The following is a 12264-nucleotide window of genomic DNA, read 5'->3' as shown; positions in this document are numbered from 1 at the left end:
AAGGAGGTGTGTGTTTGTGCGCACGCACATGTGCGGAATGTGTCGGTTGATGGGGGGGCTCTCTCTCTAGATGCAAAAAGGTGGGTGGGTGGGTGGGGGCTTTGCTCTGGGCCTGTGCCACCTCTGACACACACTTCTGGGGAGACATGATGGACCCAGGAGTCCAATAGCAATCTAGGAATAATCCTGGCTGCAGCTTGCAAAACCTTTCGCCTAAGCAGACGTGTTAATAACAAAATAATAAACAATGTTTAGGCTTTAAGGTGCAGCCAGATGCTTTGTCAGTATTGACGCAATGGAATGTACACATTTTTGATATGTTTATTATGCTAAATGCCTTCTTAAGTATTCCTCCCCGTGTTAAAAGTAGTGTCTGCCTGGTGTATGCCGGGGTCCGGCTAATCACGCTGCCTTTGGAATAAACTCAGCTGCACCATCTTTTGACGATTTCTACTGTAATTGAATTCTTTCCTTTTCTTTGGATGAAAATAAAATCTCAGGTCTCCACCCCAAAAAGCCCAGTTTTGCAAATTTCACAAGTGGGCTAGTGTTGGCTCATTCTGCCGTATTGATTCTGTTTCCTCTGACCATACGAGAAGGATGAGAAGCACAGTAGACCACCAAACCTTCCCCTGCACGCACGCACAAGCACACACTAACTATCCCTCCCGCCAAATCTGTGGACATTTTGCCGGGCCCCATTGCTCGAATATTTGTTGCTCATCAGCAAACCCACACCAAGGCTTGCACGCGGTTTCCTCAGAATCATAGAGTTGGAAGAGACCAGAAGGGCCACCCAGTCCAGCCCCCTGCCATGCAGGAACACACAATCCAAGCACTCCCGACATATGTTCATCCAGCCTCTGCTTAAAAACCTCCAAAGAAGGGAAAATAAACATTTGCTGAGCGAAACCTTTTGTCCACTAGCCGCTCTCAGGATGCCAGACCGGTGCCGCCCGGAAGGGCCCCTGGACTGACCCCTGCCCCCCTTCCCCAGCCCTCACCCCCACTTACCAGCAGGATCTCGATGGTGCCCAAGATGTACATGGCGCCGGCAAAAGTGGTGCCCAGGTAGAAGCAGAGCCCCACAGCACCGCCAAACTCCGGGCCCAAAGAGCGGGAGATCATGTAGTAGGAACCCCCAGCTGGAAGCAGAGAAAAAGGAGAGGTGGGCAAAAATGCCCCGGAAGTCAGGCAGGAGTTCTGTTGCCAAGAGACTGGCAAACATGGAGGGAGAAGTGGAGGGTGGGAACGGGCAGGCGAGAGTGGCTTCAGCCAGGTGCCCACCCTGGGGGCAGAGAAGGGGCCTCTTCCCTGCTCCTCCCCACTGGCACAGGGCAAGGTGGCAACCTGCGGCTCTCCAGATGTTCATGGACTACAATTCCCATCAGCCCCTGCCACCATGGCCAATTGGGAATTGTAGTCCATGAACATCTGGAGAGCCGCAGGTTGCAGACCCCTGGTTGGTTGAAGCAGCCTAGCAGGAGGGAGAGGGCAACCGCTGCCCACCACACAGAGTCCCGGGTGGCAGTTGCGTGCCCAGTGAAACCAGCCCTCTCTCACCCCCCTGCCCCTTTTCTTTGGGGGTCTGGTGCAAAACCATGTGCCTTTCCCAGACGCCACAGAGGCATCCAGCAGGCTCCGCACCAATGCTTGGGTGGGTGGGGGGGAGTGATTCCTTCTGCAGCCCAGCTTACCTCTCCCCCCCTCCCCTCCCACAACAAACCTGGCACGACGCCGTTGGTTGCAATGGCACTCATGGAGATGGCCGTCAGCATCGTCTGTGGGGGGGGAAGGAAGAGGCATTGAAGCAGAATGGGCAGGGGCAAAGGGCGCCCCGCAGGCAAGAGTGGGGGCTGCCTGCCTGAGCACAAGTGAGGGAAGCTTCGAGGCCATGGGGCAGGGAGGGTGCTCATTGCTGCAAGGGGGACTTGGCAGGAGCAAGGCCAGGATGTGGGGCGCAGACCCCCCTTGGCCCCTGGAGATCAAAGCAGGTAGCCACCACTTTGGTGTTCTTTCCCCAGAGCCTGGCTTCCAGGGCTGGACATTGCAGGACCAGGAGGAAGGCAGGCAGGCAATGGCTTTGCCGCCCCAGGGGGCCCTTCAGGGCAATGTTGGGGGGTCCAGCACACCTCTGGGCAGTTTGTGAAGGCCAGGAATGAATTCCAGCCACAACCGGGTGTGTGTGTGTGTGTGTGTGTGTGGATCAGGAGCCCCATCACAGTGGGCACGAGGGACACGTTCAGCAGCAGATTCCCGGATGTTACAGGTTGGGGGGGGGGGGACCTGAGGCTGATGGCCACAGCCTGAGCTCGTGGGGCTAAGCCTAGTGGTCTATCCGCTGCCCCCTTTGGCCAACTGCTCTGTGGACCTGGAGTGCCTTTGCCCCTTTCCTGGTCACTTTTCAGCCTGTGCCAAGGGAGCAGAGTCCGGCTCTTGGCCCCCTCTGCTGGGAGGGGGGCCAGTCTAGGACTTGAGCTGCAGGCAGCCCGGCCGGGGGGGGCAGGCACAGGGGGCTGGGTGGGTGGGGGGCCGCTCCTGCCTTTGAGCAACCGCTCGGCTGCCGGTGCTGAGGCGGCCGTTTCCCGTGAGCTGCCACAAGACGGATGGGGTGAGCCGTGCCTTTGGGCCAGGATGCACCTGGAGTCCCTGAGTGACAGGCTGGAATTAATCAGCCACCAGAGCTGAGCCTTCCCGCACGCACCGCTGCCCACCCAGGCAGGTGTATCCATCCCCGGCGGCAGCAGCCGGCTGCTGCTCCCCGGCCGTCCAAGTCTTGCGTGGCGGCAGCAGCGGCAGCAGCGTCTGTCTGGCGGGAGCTGCTGGCCCACTGAGCAGAGGCGGCCCGGAGCTCCCGGCTATTCACACGAGGCCTTTGGTCAGCCGCTGGTTCTGCCCAGGATGGGGCCTGCCGGGGGGGGGGGGGGGGAGGGAGGGACACTCACAGCGGAGCAGCACAGGAAGACCATGCAGAAGGACTCCATGATGCCAGAGATGCCCACCACCCAGGTGAGGCGGAGGAAGAGGATGACGCCAAAGATGTTCTGCAGGCAGGGCAGGTAAACTCCCATGAAGGTGCCCATTCGGGTAGCCTGCAGAGGGAAAGACGGAGCAGAGAGCAGCACTCAGCCACCCAAACTCCGCTGGAAGCCTGCCCCCCCCCGCCCCGCCGCCTCAGTGGAGGACGAGGGCAGCCACCGCCAGGCAGGAAAGCAGGGGTGGAGAGGAGCGCCCGCCCTGACCCTCCTGCGCTGCCCACTCTCCTCAAAGCCCCCTGGCACGGGAAGAAGAAGAGTTTGGATTGATATCCCCCCTTTATTTATTTATTTTTATTTATTCATTCCACTTTTATACCGCCCTCCCCCAAAGGGCTCAGGGCGGTTAACAACATAATACATACAAGTGGATAATAGAATAAAATACTAAAATTTATACAAGTTAAAATGCAGCGGTCCAAACTTATAAATATTTAAAACAGATGGCGTCTAACCTTTCACTCCTCTGACTCTGAGGGGGGGGAACAGCGGATCTCAGCTGGCTAGCATGGCACCTATCAGCAGCTTCTGCCTCCCCAAAGGCCCGGCGGAATAACTCGGTCTTACAGGCTCCCCTGCGACTCACTGAGGGGTCCTGCAGGGTCTCGGACAGCTGGCGGAAGAGAATTTCCATCAGGCAGGGCCAGGGCCGTAGCTCCTTGGCCCTGGTGGAGGCCAGCCGCATCATAGAGGGGGCAGGGACCTCCAGTAGATTGGCCTCTGCCGAACGCAGAGACCGACGTGGGACATATGGGGCCAGACGGTCCCTAAGGTACGAAGGTCCCAGACCGCGTAAGGCCTTTCTCTCCTGCAGGAGACTCAAAGGGGCTGACAATCTCCTTGCCCTTCCCCCCTCACAACAAACACCCTGTGAGGTGGGTGGGGCTGACAGAGCTCCGAAGAACGGTGACTAGCCCAAGGTCACCCAGCCGGCGTGTGTTGGAGTGCACAGGCTAATCTGAATTCCCCAGATAAGCCTCCACAGCTCAGGCGGCAGAGCGGGGAATCAAACCCGGCTCCTCCAGATTAGATACACGAGCTCTTAACCTCCTACGCCACTGAGCCACAGAGGAAGAGGGCTGTGCTTGAGGTGAGCAGGAAAGAGGGAACCCACTCCTTTGAAGGGGGGCTTGACCACGTGTCACTCATTTGGCTCCCATGGGACAAGCCTGTGGCAAATGGGGGCGTTTAGAATCCTGGCTGGCCCCACGGCTTCCAGCAGCAGCCCCCCCCACCACCACCCATACGATCTGGGATTTCTCCCCCAGCCCTTAAAAAATCTGATCGCAGTGAATAGGAATCCACCCAAACGCCAAGAAGTTGGCTGAAGAAGACTAAGGGGGCGGGCAAGGCTGCCAGGAGGGGGGGGGGGCTGGCCAGACGCACAGATCTTCCCCTGGAACGGCGCTGTCAATCAAGCCCCCCCCCCCCCCGGCCCTGCTTGTTTGGTTGTTTTTGAATGTCCTAATTTTTGACGCGTGCTTTGAAAGGCCTTCCGTGGCCGCGCGGCGTCCTTGGTGAGTGGGAGGGGATTATGGGCTCAGCACCCCCCCCCCAACAAAAGGCTGAGGAGGGGGATGACTTTGAATGACGGCTGCCGTCAAATCCCCGGGGCCGGCCCCGCCGGACCGCCTCTCCTTCCTCCGCAGAAAGGCCGCGCGGGCACCCACGGCTGATCTGGCCCCGACGGAGCTTTCAGAGGAGGAAGACGGGGGGGGGGGGGGCTCCTCCTGAGCAGAGACCTCCTAGCAGGCTTGGCAGTGGAGCCCCCCCCCCTCCACCACGGGATGCTTCTTCAGCCCAGTTGTACCACCCGGTTTTACCAAGGTCCCCATGACTATACATCCTGCCCATCTCTGGGACAGCGGCCCTGCATTCAAATCAGCCGGGATTTCATTCAGCCAGAGGGAAGCAGCGCTCGCCCTGCGGGGAGGGTCTCAGCCCCTGCAGCAAAGCTGCTGTTCTCCCAGCCCACCCATGGGGGGGGGGAGGGGGGCTGAACAAGGGTGCACCAAACGCTCTGGAAGAAGGAATGAACCCCCCCCACCACCACCACCTTGCCAGAGTCAGTCCAGGCAAGCACACAAAGTATTGTTGAAGGTTGTTGTGAGTTTTCCGGGCCGTATGGCCGTGGTCTGGTAGATCTTGTATATCAGTGTATAACAGACTTCCCTCTGTGATACACCTCTGAAGGTGCCAGCCACAGGTGCAGGCAAAATGTGAGGCACAAGATCTACCAGACCACGGCCACACAGCCCGGAAAGCCCACAACAACCACACAGCCTGGAAAACCCACAACAACCACACAGCCTGGAAAACCCACCACAACCAGTTGAATCTGACTGTGAAAGCCTTCGACAATATATTGTTGAAGGCTTTCACAGCCAGATTCAACTGGTTGTTGTGGGCTTTCCGGGCTGTGTGGCCGTGGTCTGGTACATCTTGTTCCTAACGTCTTGCCTGCCTCTGTGGCTGGCATCAACATTCCCTTCTCACTGGACACACTGTGTCCACGCACTTCTCTCTGTGATTCACCTCTGAAGGTGCCAGCCACAGATGCAGGCAAAATGTTAGGAACCAGATCTACCAGACCACGGCCACACAACCCAGAAAACCCACAACAACCAGACAAGCCACACAAAGGCTTCTTCACATGACACTGAGAAGACTTACCAACCTGTAAGTCACAGACCCCCTCCCCCATCACACACACACACACACCACAGATGGTGTGTCTTCCCTTTGGGGCCCCACCTCCTACTAGAATGGAGAGAGGGTGAGCCCGCCCAGGGCTTTAGACCCTCAGTCCCCCCCCTGCACCCCCCCCCACCTTGACTGGCTTCTTCTTGGCCTCTTCATTGTTTTCGGCCTCTTCGTGCTCGCGGCTGCCCTGGGGCAGGTTGGTGTAGTTGGCCAGTCCACTGAGCAGGGACGACACCATGGGGCTGGTGTCCATCTCCTCCTGCAGAGAACAAGGAAGGGGAGAGGGTCAGGAAACAGCCCCTGCCCCCCCACCCCTGCCCCCCTCACTCCCTCGCTTCCCCTCACCTCAAACAAGGCCATGTTCTTGCCGTCATACTCCTTGCCCTTCTCCAGGTCCGTGCTGTTGATGAAAGGGCTACTCTCCTTGGGGTTCCCATCGCCTGAAGGGGGAAAGAGAAGAAGAAGAGGAGGAGGAGGAGGAGGAGAAGGAGGAGGAGGAGTTTGGATTTATATCCCCCATTTCTCTCCTGTAAGGAGACTCAAGGTGACTTACAAGCTCCTTTCCCTTCCTCTCCCCACACAACAGACCCCTGTGAAGTAGGTGGAACTGAGAGTAGGTGGCACTGCCATCTGTGCATTCTTTCCTTTATGGCTTCACATGCTTTATAGACAACTAGGCTTCCCCTGGTACTCCTGTCCCATGGGAACTGTGTTACACCCATTATCTTGTAGGGCAGGAAACCAGGTGGCCCTCTCTTGCTATCTGCCTCCCACCTTGGGGCCCCTTAGCTCCAAAGACTGTTTTCCACAAACTCTTGGGGAAACCGGGGGGGGGGGGCTCTCTACAGGGTTGATAAAGGGGACCGTGAAGGCCAGCTTCGTCAGAATTGGCTTTGCCAAATGTGGTGCTTCAATGCCTCATCAATAAACGCTGCTGATCAATACTTCAGAGTCTGTATATTAGCTTTAGGTTGCGAGACAAACCATGTGTGCTTTTCTTACATTCCTATTAACCTTTCTTATGATTTGAGCACCCAAAGCCTGATCACACTTTCCAAAGAGTGGGAAAGGGCAGGAGCAGCCGGCACTGAGCTCGCCATCGATTATCCCTGGAGCGCCCTCCGGAGGAGAGAAGTAAGAGGCAGGCCAATTAGGAGGAACCTTGGAATTGTAACGCAGCCCCAGACCACAAGAAGCAGAGATCCCTTCCGCAGGGGGCTCCTCCCAGGTTTCTGGGGTCAGTGATTGCTGTCTAGAGAGAAGCTGGACACCCTGGGGGGAGGGAAAGGGCGGAGTCTCCCACTAGTGGCCACAGGGTTTCCCTGAGCTCCCAGACAAACAGGATGCTTCCTAACCTGCAGTTTTTTTTGGGGGGGGGGGGGGGGGTAAAATGCAACCTTATTTGATAGGCATTCCAGCCATCTGGCACAGAACCAAACAGAGCCGGTCAGCTCGTATCTGATCGCACCAGTCAAAGTACACTTAACCATCAAACATATTTATAGAATCATAAAATCAAAGAGTCACTCAGAAGAGACCCCGAGGGCCATCCAGTCCAACCCCCTGCAATGCAGGAACACACAATCAAAGCACTCACGACAGATGGCCGTCCAGGCTCTCTTTAAAAACCTCCAAAGAAGGAGACTCCACCACACTCCAAGGTAGTGCATTCCACTGTCGAAAAGCCCTGCTGGTTAGGAAGTTTTTCCTGATATTTGGGTGGAATCTCTTTTCCTGTACCTTGAACTCATTACTCCTGGTTCTAGTCTCTGGAGCAGCAGAAAACAAGCTTGCTCCCTCTTTGACATGACATCCCTTCAAATATCTCAACATGGCTATCGTGTCACCTCTTAACCTTCTCTTCACCAAACTAAACATCCCCAGCTCGCTAAGTCTCTCCTCATAGGGCACAGACTCCAGACCTTTGACCATTTTGGTGGCCCTCCTCTATTCAAAGTGAAGTTTGAAACTTCCACAGTTTCAACAGGAATTAGCACACAACATTTTTCTGAAGTCTAAGGAGGCCCCAAGTAGGGACTCAGACGTCAATCTGGGATGGACTCACTGTGACGAAATGTGTTGGAAGTGGCAACGTGTAGCCCACAAAGGAGCTGAGAATACCTGGCAGGGGGCAGGCAAGTGGTCAGCTGGAGGGTGGGGGGCATAAGGCTAGAGACCCCCCTCCGCCCTTTTCTGTCACCTCTTGTCTGTCCTTAGATGGATACTCTCAGGTCTAATACTCTGCTCCTTGTTGAGTAATGCAGACTTGCGTTAGCTAGAAAAGGTAGTAGCGCATTCTTCTATCCCCTCGTTCCTATCCTAAATATAGTTCCCTAATAAAGACTGACTCCTTAATCCCTTTAATCAGCGTGTGACCACTTCTCTGCGCAATAATCTGCCAACAAAAGATCTCTCCCCCCCCCCCCTCCTTCTAGCCTTTCAGCTGAGTGAAGAAACCATAAAGCCGGCAGCAGCAGCTGGGTCACGGATGCAGCCCAAGAAGGCAGCGCCAGCGGGGCCGCGGAACAGCTTCCCCCTTTTCCCGCCATGGCCTACTTTCAGAAGGGGGTTGTTTATGGGATGGAGAAGGACTCCCTTGAAGAAGGGGGAAGCGATCCTTTGTGAGGCATTGAGGGGCAGCCGTGCTTTGATCTAGGGGTCCCGGAGAGAGGTGCGCAATACAGCAGAGGAGAAGGGACTGAGACGACCACAGGCAAAGCAGTTGGAACCTGGAACCTAGAACCGTGGTGGCGAACCTTTGGCACTCCAGATGTTATGGACTACAATTCCCATCAGCCCCTGCCAGCATGGCCAATTGGCCATGCTGGCAGGGGCTGATGGGAATTGTAGTCCATAACATCTGGAGTGCCAAAGGTTCACCACCACTGACCTAGAACGATGATTTCCGGCTGTCACTTGTTAATAACACAAAGTCCAGTCAGGAGGGGGGGCGACTCTTGCCGTTGCTCAGCCTGTTCTGCTGCTGCGAATGGCCTGCCCGCTTTCAGCTGACTCGTGAAACTTCTTTGCACTTTAAATAGGACCAGTCTGATTTCTGGAAACGACGTAAGCTCAGCTCAGCCCACTCTCACTAGGAGCGGGGGCGGAGAGGTGTACAGCTCTGCTCTCCCACGGAGAAGCAAGCACCCCTCCCCCCCCCCCGGCAATCTGGACCGAGAAGGAGAGGCAGATGGGGTGCTCAGGCCTTTATTAATTCATATTTTATTGTATTTTATCATAACATATCATTATCGACATATAACGAAATCCCATATCTGTTTCCTTTGTAACAAATTATAGATTGATCGTATAAATGGGCATAAATGTCTGTATAGGTCCGTGGTGGCGAACCTTTGGCACTCCAGATGTTATGGACTACAATTCCCATCAGCCCCTGCCAGTATGGCCAATTGGCACTCCAGATGTTATGGACTACAATTCCCATCAGCTCCTGCCAGTATGGCCAATTGGCCATGCTGGCAGGGGCTGATGGGAATTGTAGTCCATAACATCTGGAGTGCCAAAGGTTCGCCACCACTGGATAGGTGCTCAGGTCTTTTAAGAGGCAGAAGGCTGGAGGGAGGGGCAGGCTGGAGTGAAGAAACCAGAGCTTCTGGGAACAGATCTACCAGCGGTTGTAGGTGTCCTGAGGGAAGTGGGGTGCAGACAAAGAGGAACCTCAGTGGCTGGAGCTCCAGAGTCGTGGAGTAAGTTCTTCACCCCCCAAGGCACCGGAACAGGTGCTAGTGTAACCCCCATGCTCAGAATGGGTTGACCCAGAAAGGGGTGGAGACTCAAAGCAGCAAGAGGCTGCAGAGCTCATGTAGTTTGGAGGAGACGAGGCTACCAGACTCGGACCTTGATTTCTATAAGCCCTTAACACCTTGTTCAGGGTTTTTATGTTTGTAATGGGTGAGAGTTCTCCTGGAAACCTTCATCATGTTGAATCCTGTTCACCAAGCCCTTGGAGTCTTCAGGAGCCAACCCACTTGCAAAGAAGAAATTGGACTTGGCAATATCAGAAGACTGTAACTAGAAGGACTTGAAAATGCAACCTGAACAGGACCTTGAAGTGTGATGTTAAATGTTGATGTTTGATGTTATATGTTGAGGAAGTAAACCATGTTCTGTTTTTTAATTTGTTGTTGCAAACTCATTCCGAGTTCTGCCCCACAGAACCCACAGATAGAGGCTACACTAGCAGGATTGGTCTGAACACACAGGCCACCAGACTTTGAGGGCAGGTGTGGGGGAGGGGAGAACCCCCCGGCTCTTCATTTATGGCACAAGCCCTGTGCAGAACATGCTTGTGGTCACCCCCTCCCCCTCACACGGACAAGCCCTCCTCTTCTGACCCCGGCTGGCGTCCACTAGCAGCCCCTGCTGCGTTCTGGGGATGGGACAGCCTTTGCTTTGGGCTCCCCCACCAGACACGTCCTGATCCCCACAAATCTTCTTCCTACCCCCAATTGTGATTCCGTGGTTGCCCAGCAGGAAGCCGATCGGGTGCCTTTATTCCTAAGAGTCCAGAGGGAATGTCCTGTCAAAGGCTCTCGTGGCTGGAATCAACTGGCTGTTGTGGATTTACCGGGCTGCGGGGCCGTGGTCTGGGAATGTTTGCTCCTGATGCTTCACCCTCCCCCTCCCTCCCCTCCCTTGCATGCCACCCCTCCCTCCCCCCCCTCTGTTAGGGTGGGCGGGCCATGTCCAGATGCCGGGGACCCTCCCCCAGGAGCAGAATGCGAAGCTGCAGCACAGCAGTCTGTCAGGAACGGCACATCTGCCTTTCCTGGCATCAGCCATCCAGGTGCCATGGGGGGGGGGGATGGGTTTCACACCTGGGCGAGGGAGTATCAGTTCTGCTGAATGGGGATTGGCCTGTGCTTGGCAACGTAACCGCCTCCCTGACATGCTGATGGATCCACCCTCTGTTGGATCTCTTTTCTGCATGCTTGCAAATAATTAAGAACATCAGGACACAAGAAAGAGCCAGAGTCCATCCAGAGTCCATCTAGTCCAGCCCTCTGCTCCTCGCAGTGGCCCACCAGGTGCCTTTGGGAGCTCACAGGCAGGAGGTGAAAGCAATGGCCTTCTGCTGCTGCTGCTCCCGAGCACCTGGTCTGCTAAGGCATTTGCAATCTCAGATCAAGGAGGGTCAAGATTGGTAGCCAGAGATCGACTTCTCCTCCATAAATCTGCCCAAGCCCCTTTTAAAGCTATCCAGGTTAGTGGCCATCACCAACTAGGCTGGCCCTGCTGGGAGGGGAAAGGAGGAAGGGAGGCGATCCGACACTCTCTGCTTCGGCCTTGGGACACTTGCTTTCAACAGCAATTCTGTTCACACTTCACTTCCACACATTCTTTGGGAAACTGGGAGGGGGGATTTCTGGGAGCCAACCTGGGGGATAAATATGAACGTAGAAGCCAGATCAGCAGAACTGTCTTCCTGAGTTTAGGGAACTTGTTGCCTGCTCAGTAAAGACTACTGATCCTGTATCTACAGTCCACTTATTGATTATTGGTCCAAGACCTTATAAGTTTGATCCCTGCTGAAATCGGTTCCAGCTCAAGGTTGACTCAGACCTCTGAGGTCAGTGAAATGAGGACCGGCCTGCCGGGGGCAAAGCGTAGGCAAGCCATCCCATAAACATAGTCCCATTATGCAGGAGCTTTCTCCTGGAGCTGTTTGCTCTGCAAAGGGGTTGCAGTGGAGTCTCCTTGCATTTAGGTGCCCCCCCACCCCGGCCGCCTGCTGCTGGGCCGGCTTGCTCCCACTCCCAGGTCACTCCCAATTGTCACAAGATTGCTGGCCTCTTTTTTTAAAAGTCCTTTTCATTTTTATATCAATTTTTCCAGGGTTGCTATACAGATGGCTCATTATTATTAATATTCGTGTTTTTCAAAAAAGACAGCCATCAATTCCCTGGAAATGCCTTTGAGAATGGGGGGGGGGGGAGATTTGAAGGAGCAGAAACCCCAAAAGCCAGGGTTTGCCCGCTGTCAGGAACCACGGGGTTTCCAGGATCTGCAGCACCGTAATTATGAGCTTGTCTGCAAGGAGAACTCTGCCCTGAAAGAAACGTAGCCTTGCTGTCAGGCAGAGCCCCAGTGCATGATGGGCCATAGCCTGCCCAGTAACCATCAGGTTATGAGTCAGTGATGTCTTGGGGCTTGCACACTTTTACCAAGCCCCCCCTAAGAAATTGTTCAGGGCGGGCCAACACTTCAGGGTGGGCCAACAGAGGAAGTCTGGGCTGGCAGTTTAGCAGGGGAATTTGAGGGGCATCAAGAGACCCCCACAGAGAGAAAGCACCCCTAAGCCAGCACACACAAGTGAAGCCCCGGGGGTGTTCAGTGACAGGACAAGGAAGTCTGAATAGAATCACAGACAGATAAAGTGGAAGGGTACCTCCAGGGTCATCTAGTCCAACCTCCTACTCAATGTCGAAAATTCACAACTCTCTCCCCCTTGATCCATGCCCAAAAGATGTCAAAAAACATCTAACCTCTTGGTACAGGATTCATG

General features: G+C 55.1%; 1 protein-coding gene across 2 annotated transcripts in view; it reads right to left on the bottom strand.

Moving 5' to 3' along the window:
* Positions 1-12264, bottom strand: part of SLC12A5 (solute carrier family 12 member 5) — a 121031-nt gene that overhangs the window by 31998 nt on the left and 76769 nt on the right. For both annotated transcript variants that reach the window (XM_048496365.1, XM_048496366.1), the window contains exons 2-6: positions 6084-6178; positions 5866-5997; positions 2946-3092; positions 1727-1781; positions 1015-1145 (exon numbers count right to left, since the gene is read on the bottom strand). In XM_048496365.1, the coding sequence (XP_048352322.1) occupies positions 1015-1145; positions 1727-1781; positions 2946-3092; positions 5866-5997; positions 6084-6178 (560 nt within the window). The remainder of the gene's footprint in view (positions 1-1014; positions 1146-1726; positions 1782-2945; positions 3093-5865; positions 5998-6083; positions 6179-12264) is intronic.

This window comes from Sphaerodactylus townsendi, linkage group LG05, assembly GCF_021028975.2.
Source record: "Sphaerodactylus townsendi isolate TG3544 linkage group LG05, MPM_Stown_v2.3, whole genome shotgun sequence".
NCBI lineage: Eukaryota > Metazoa > Chordata > Lepidosauria > Squamata > Sphaerodactylidae > Sphaerodactylus > Sphaerodactylus townsendi.
This window is presented reverse-complemented; position numbering and strand designations above follow the sequence as displayed.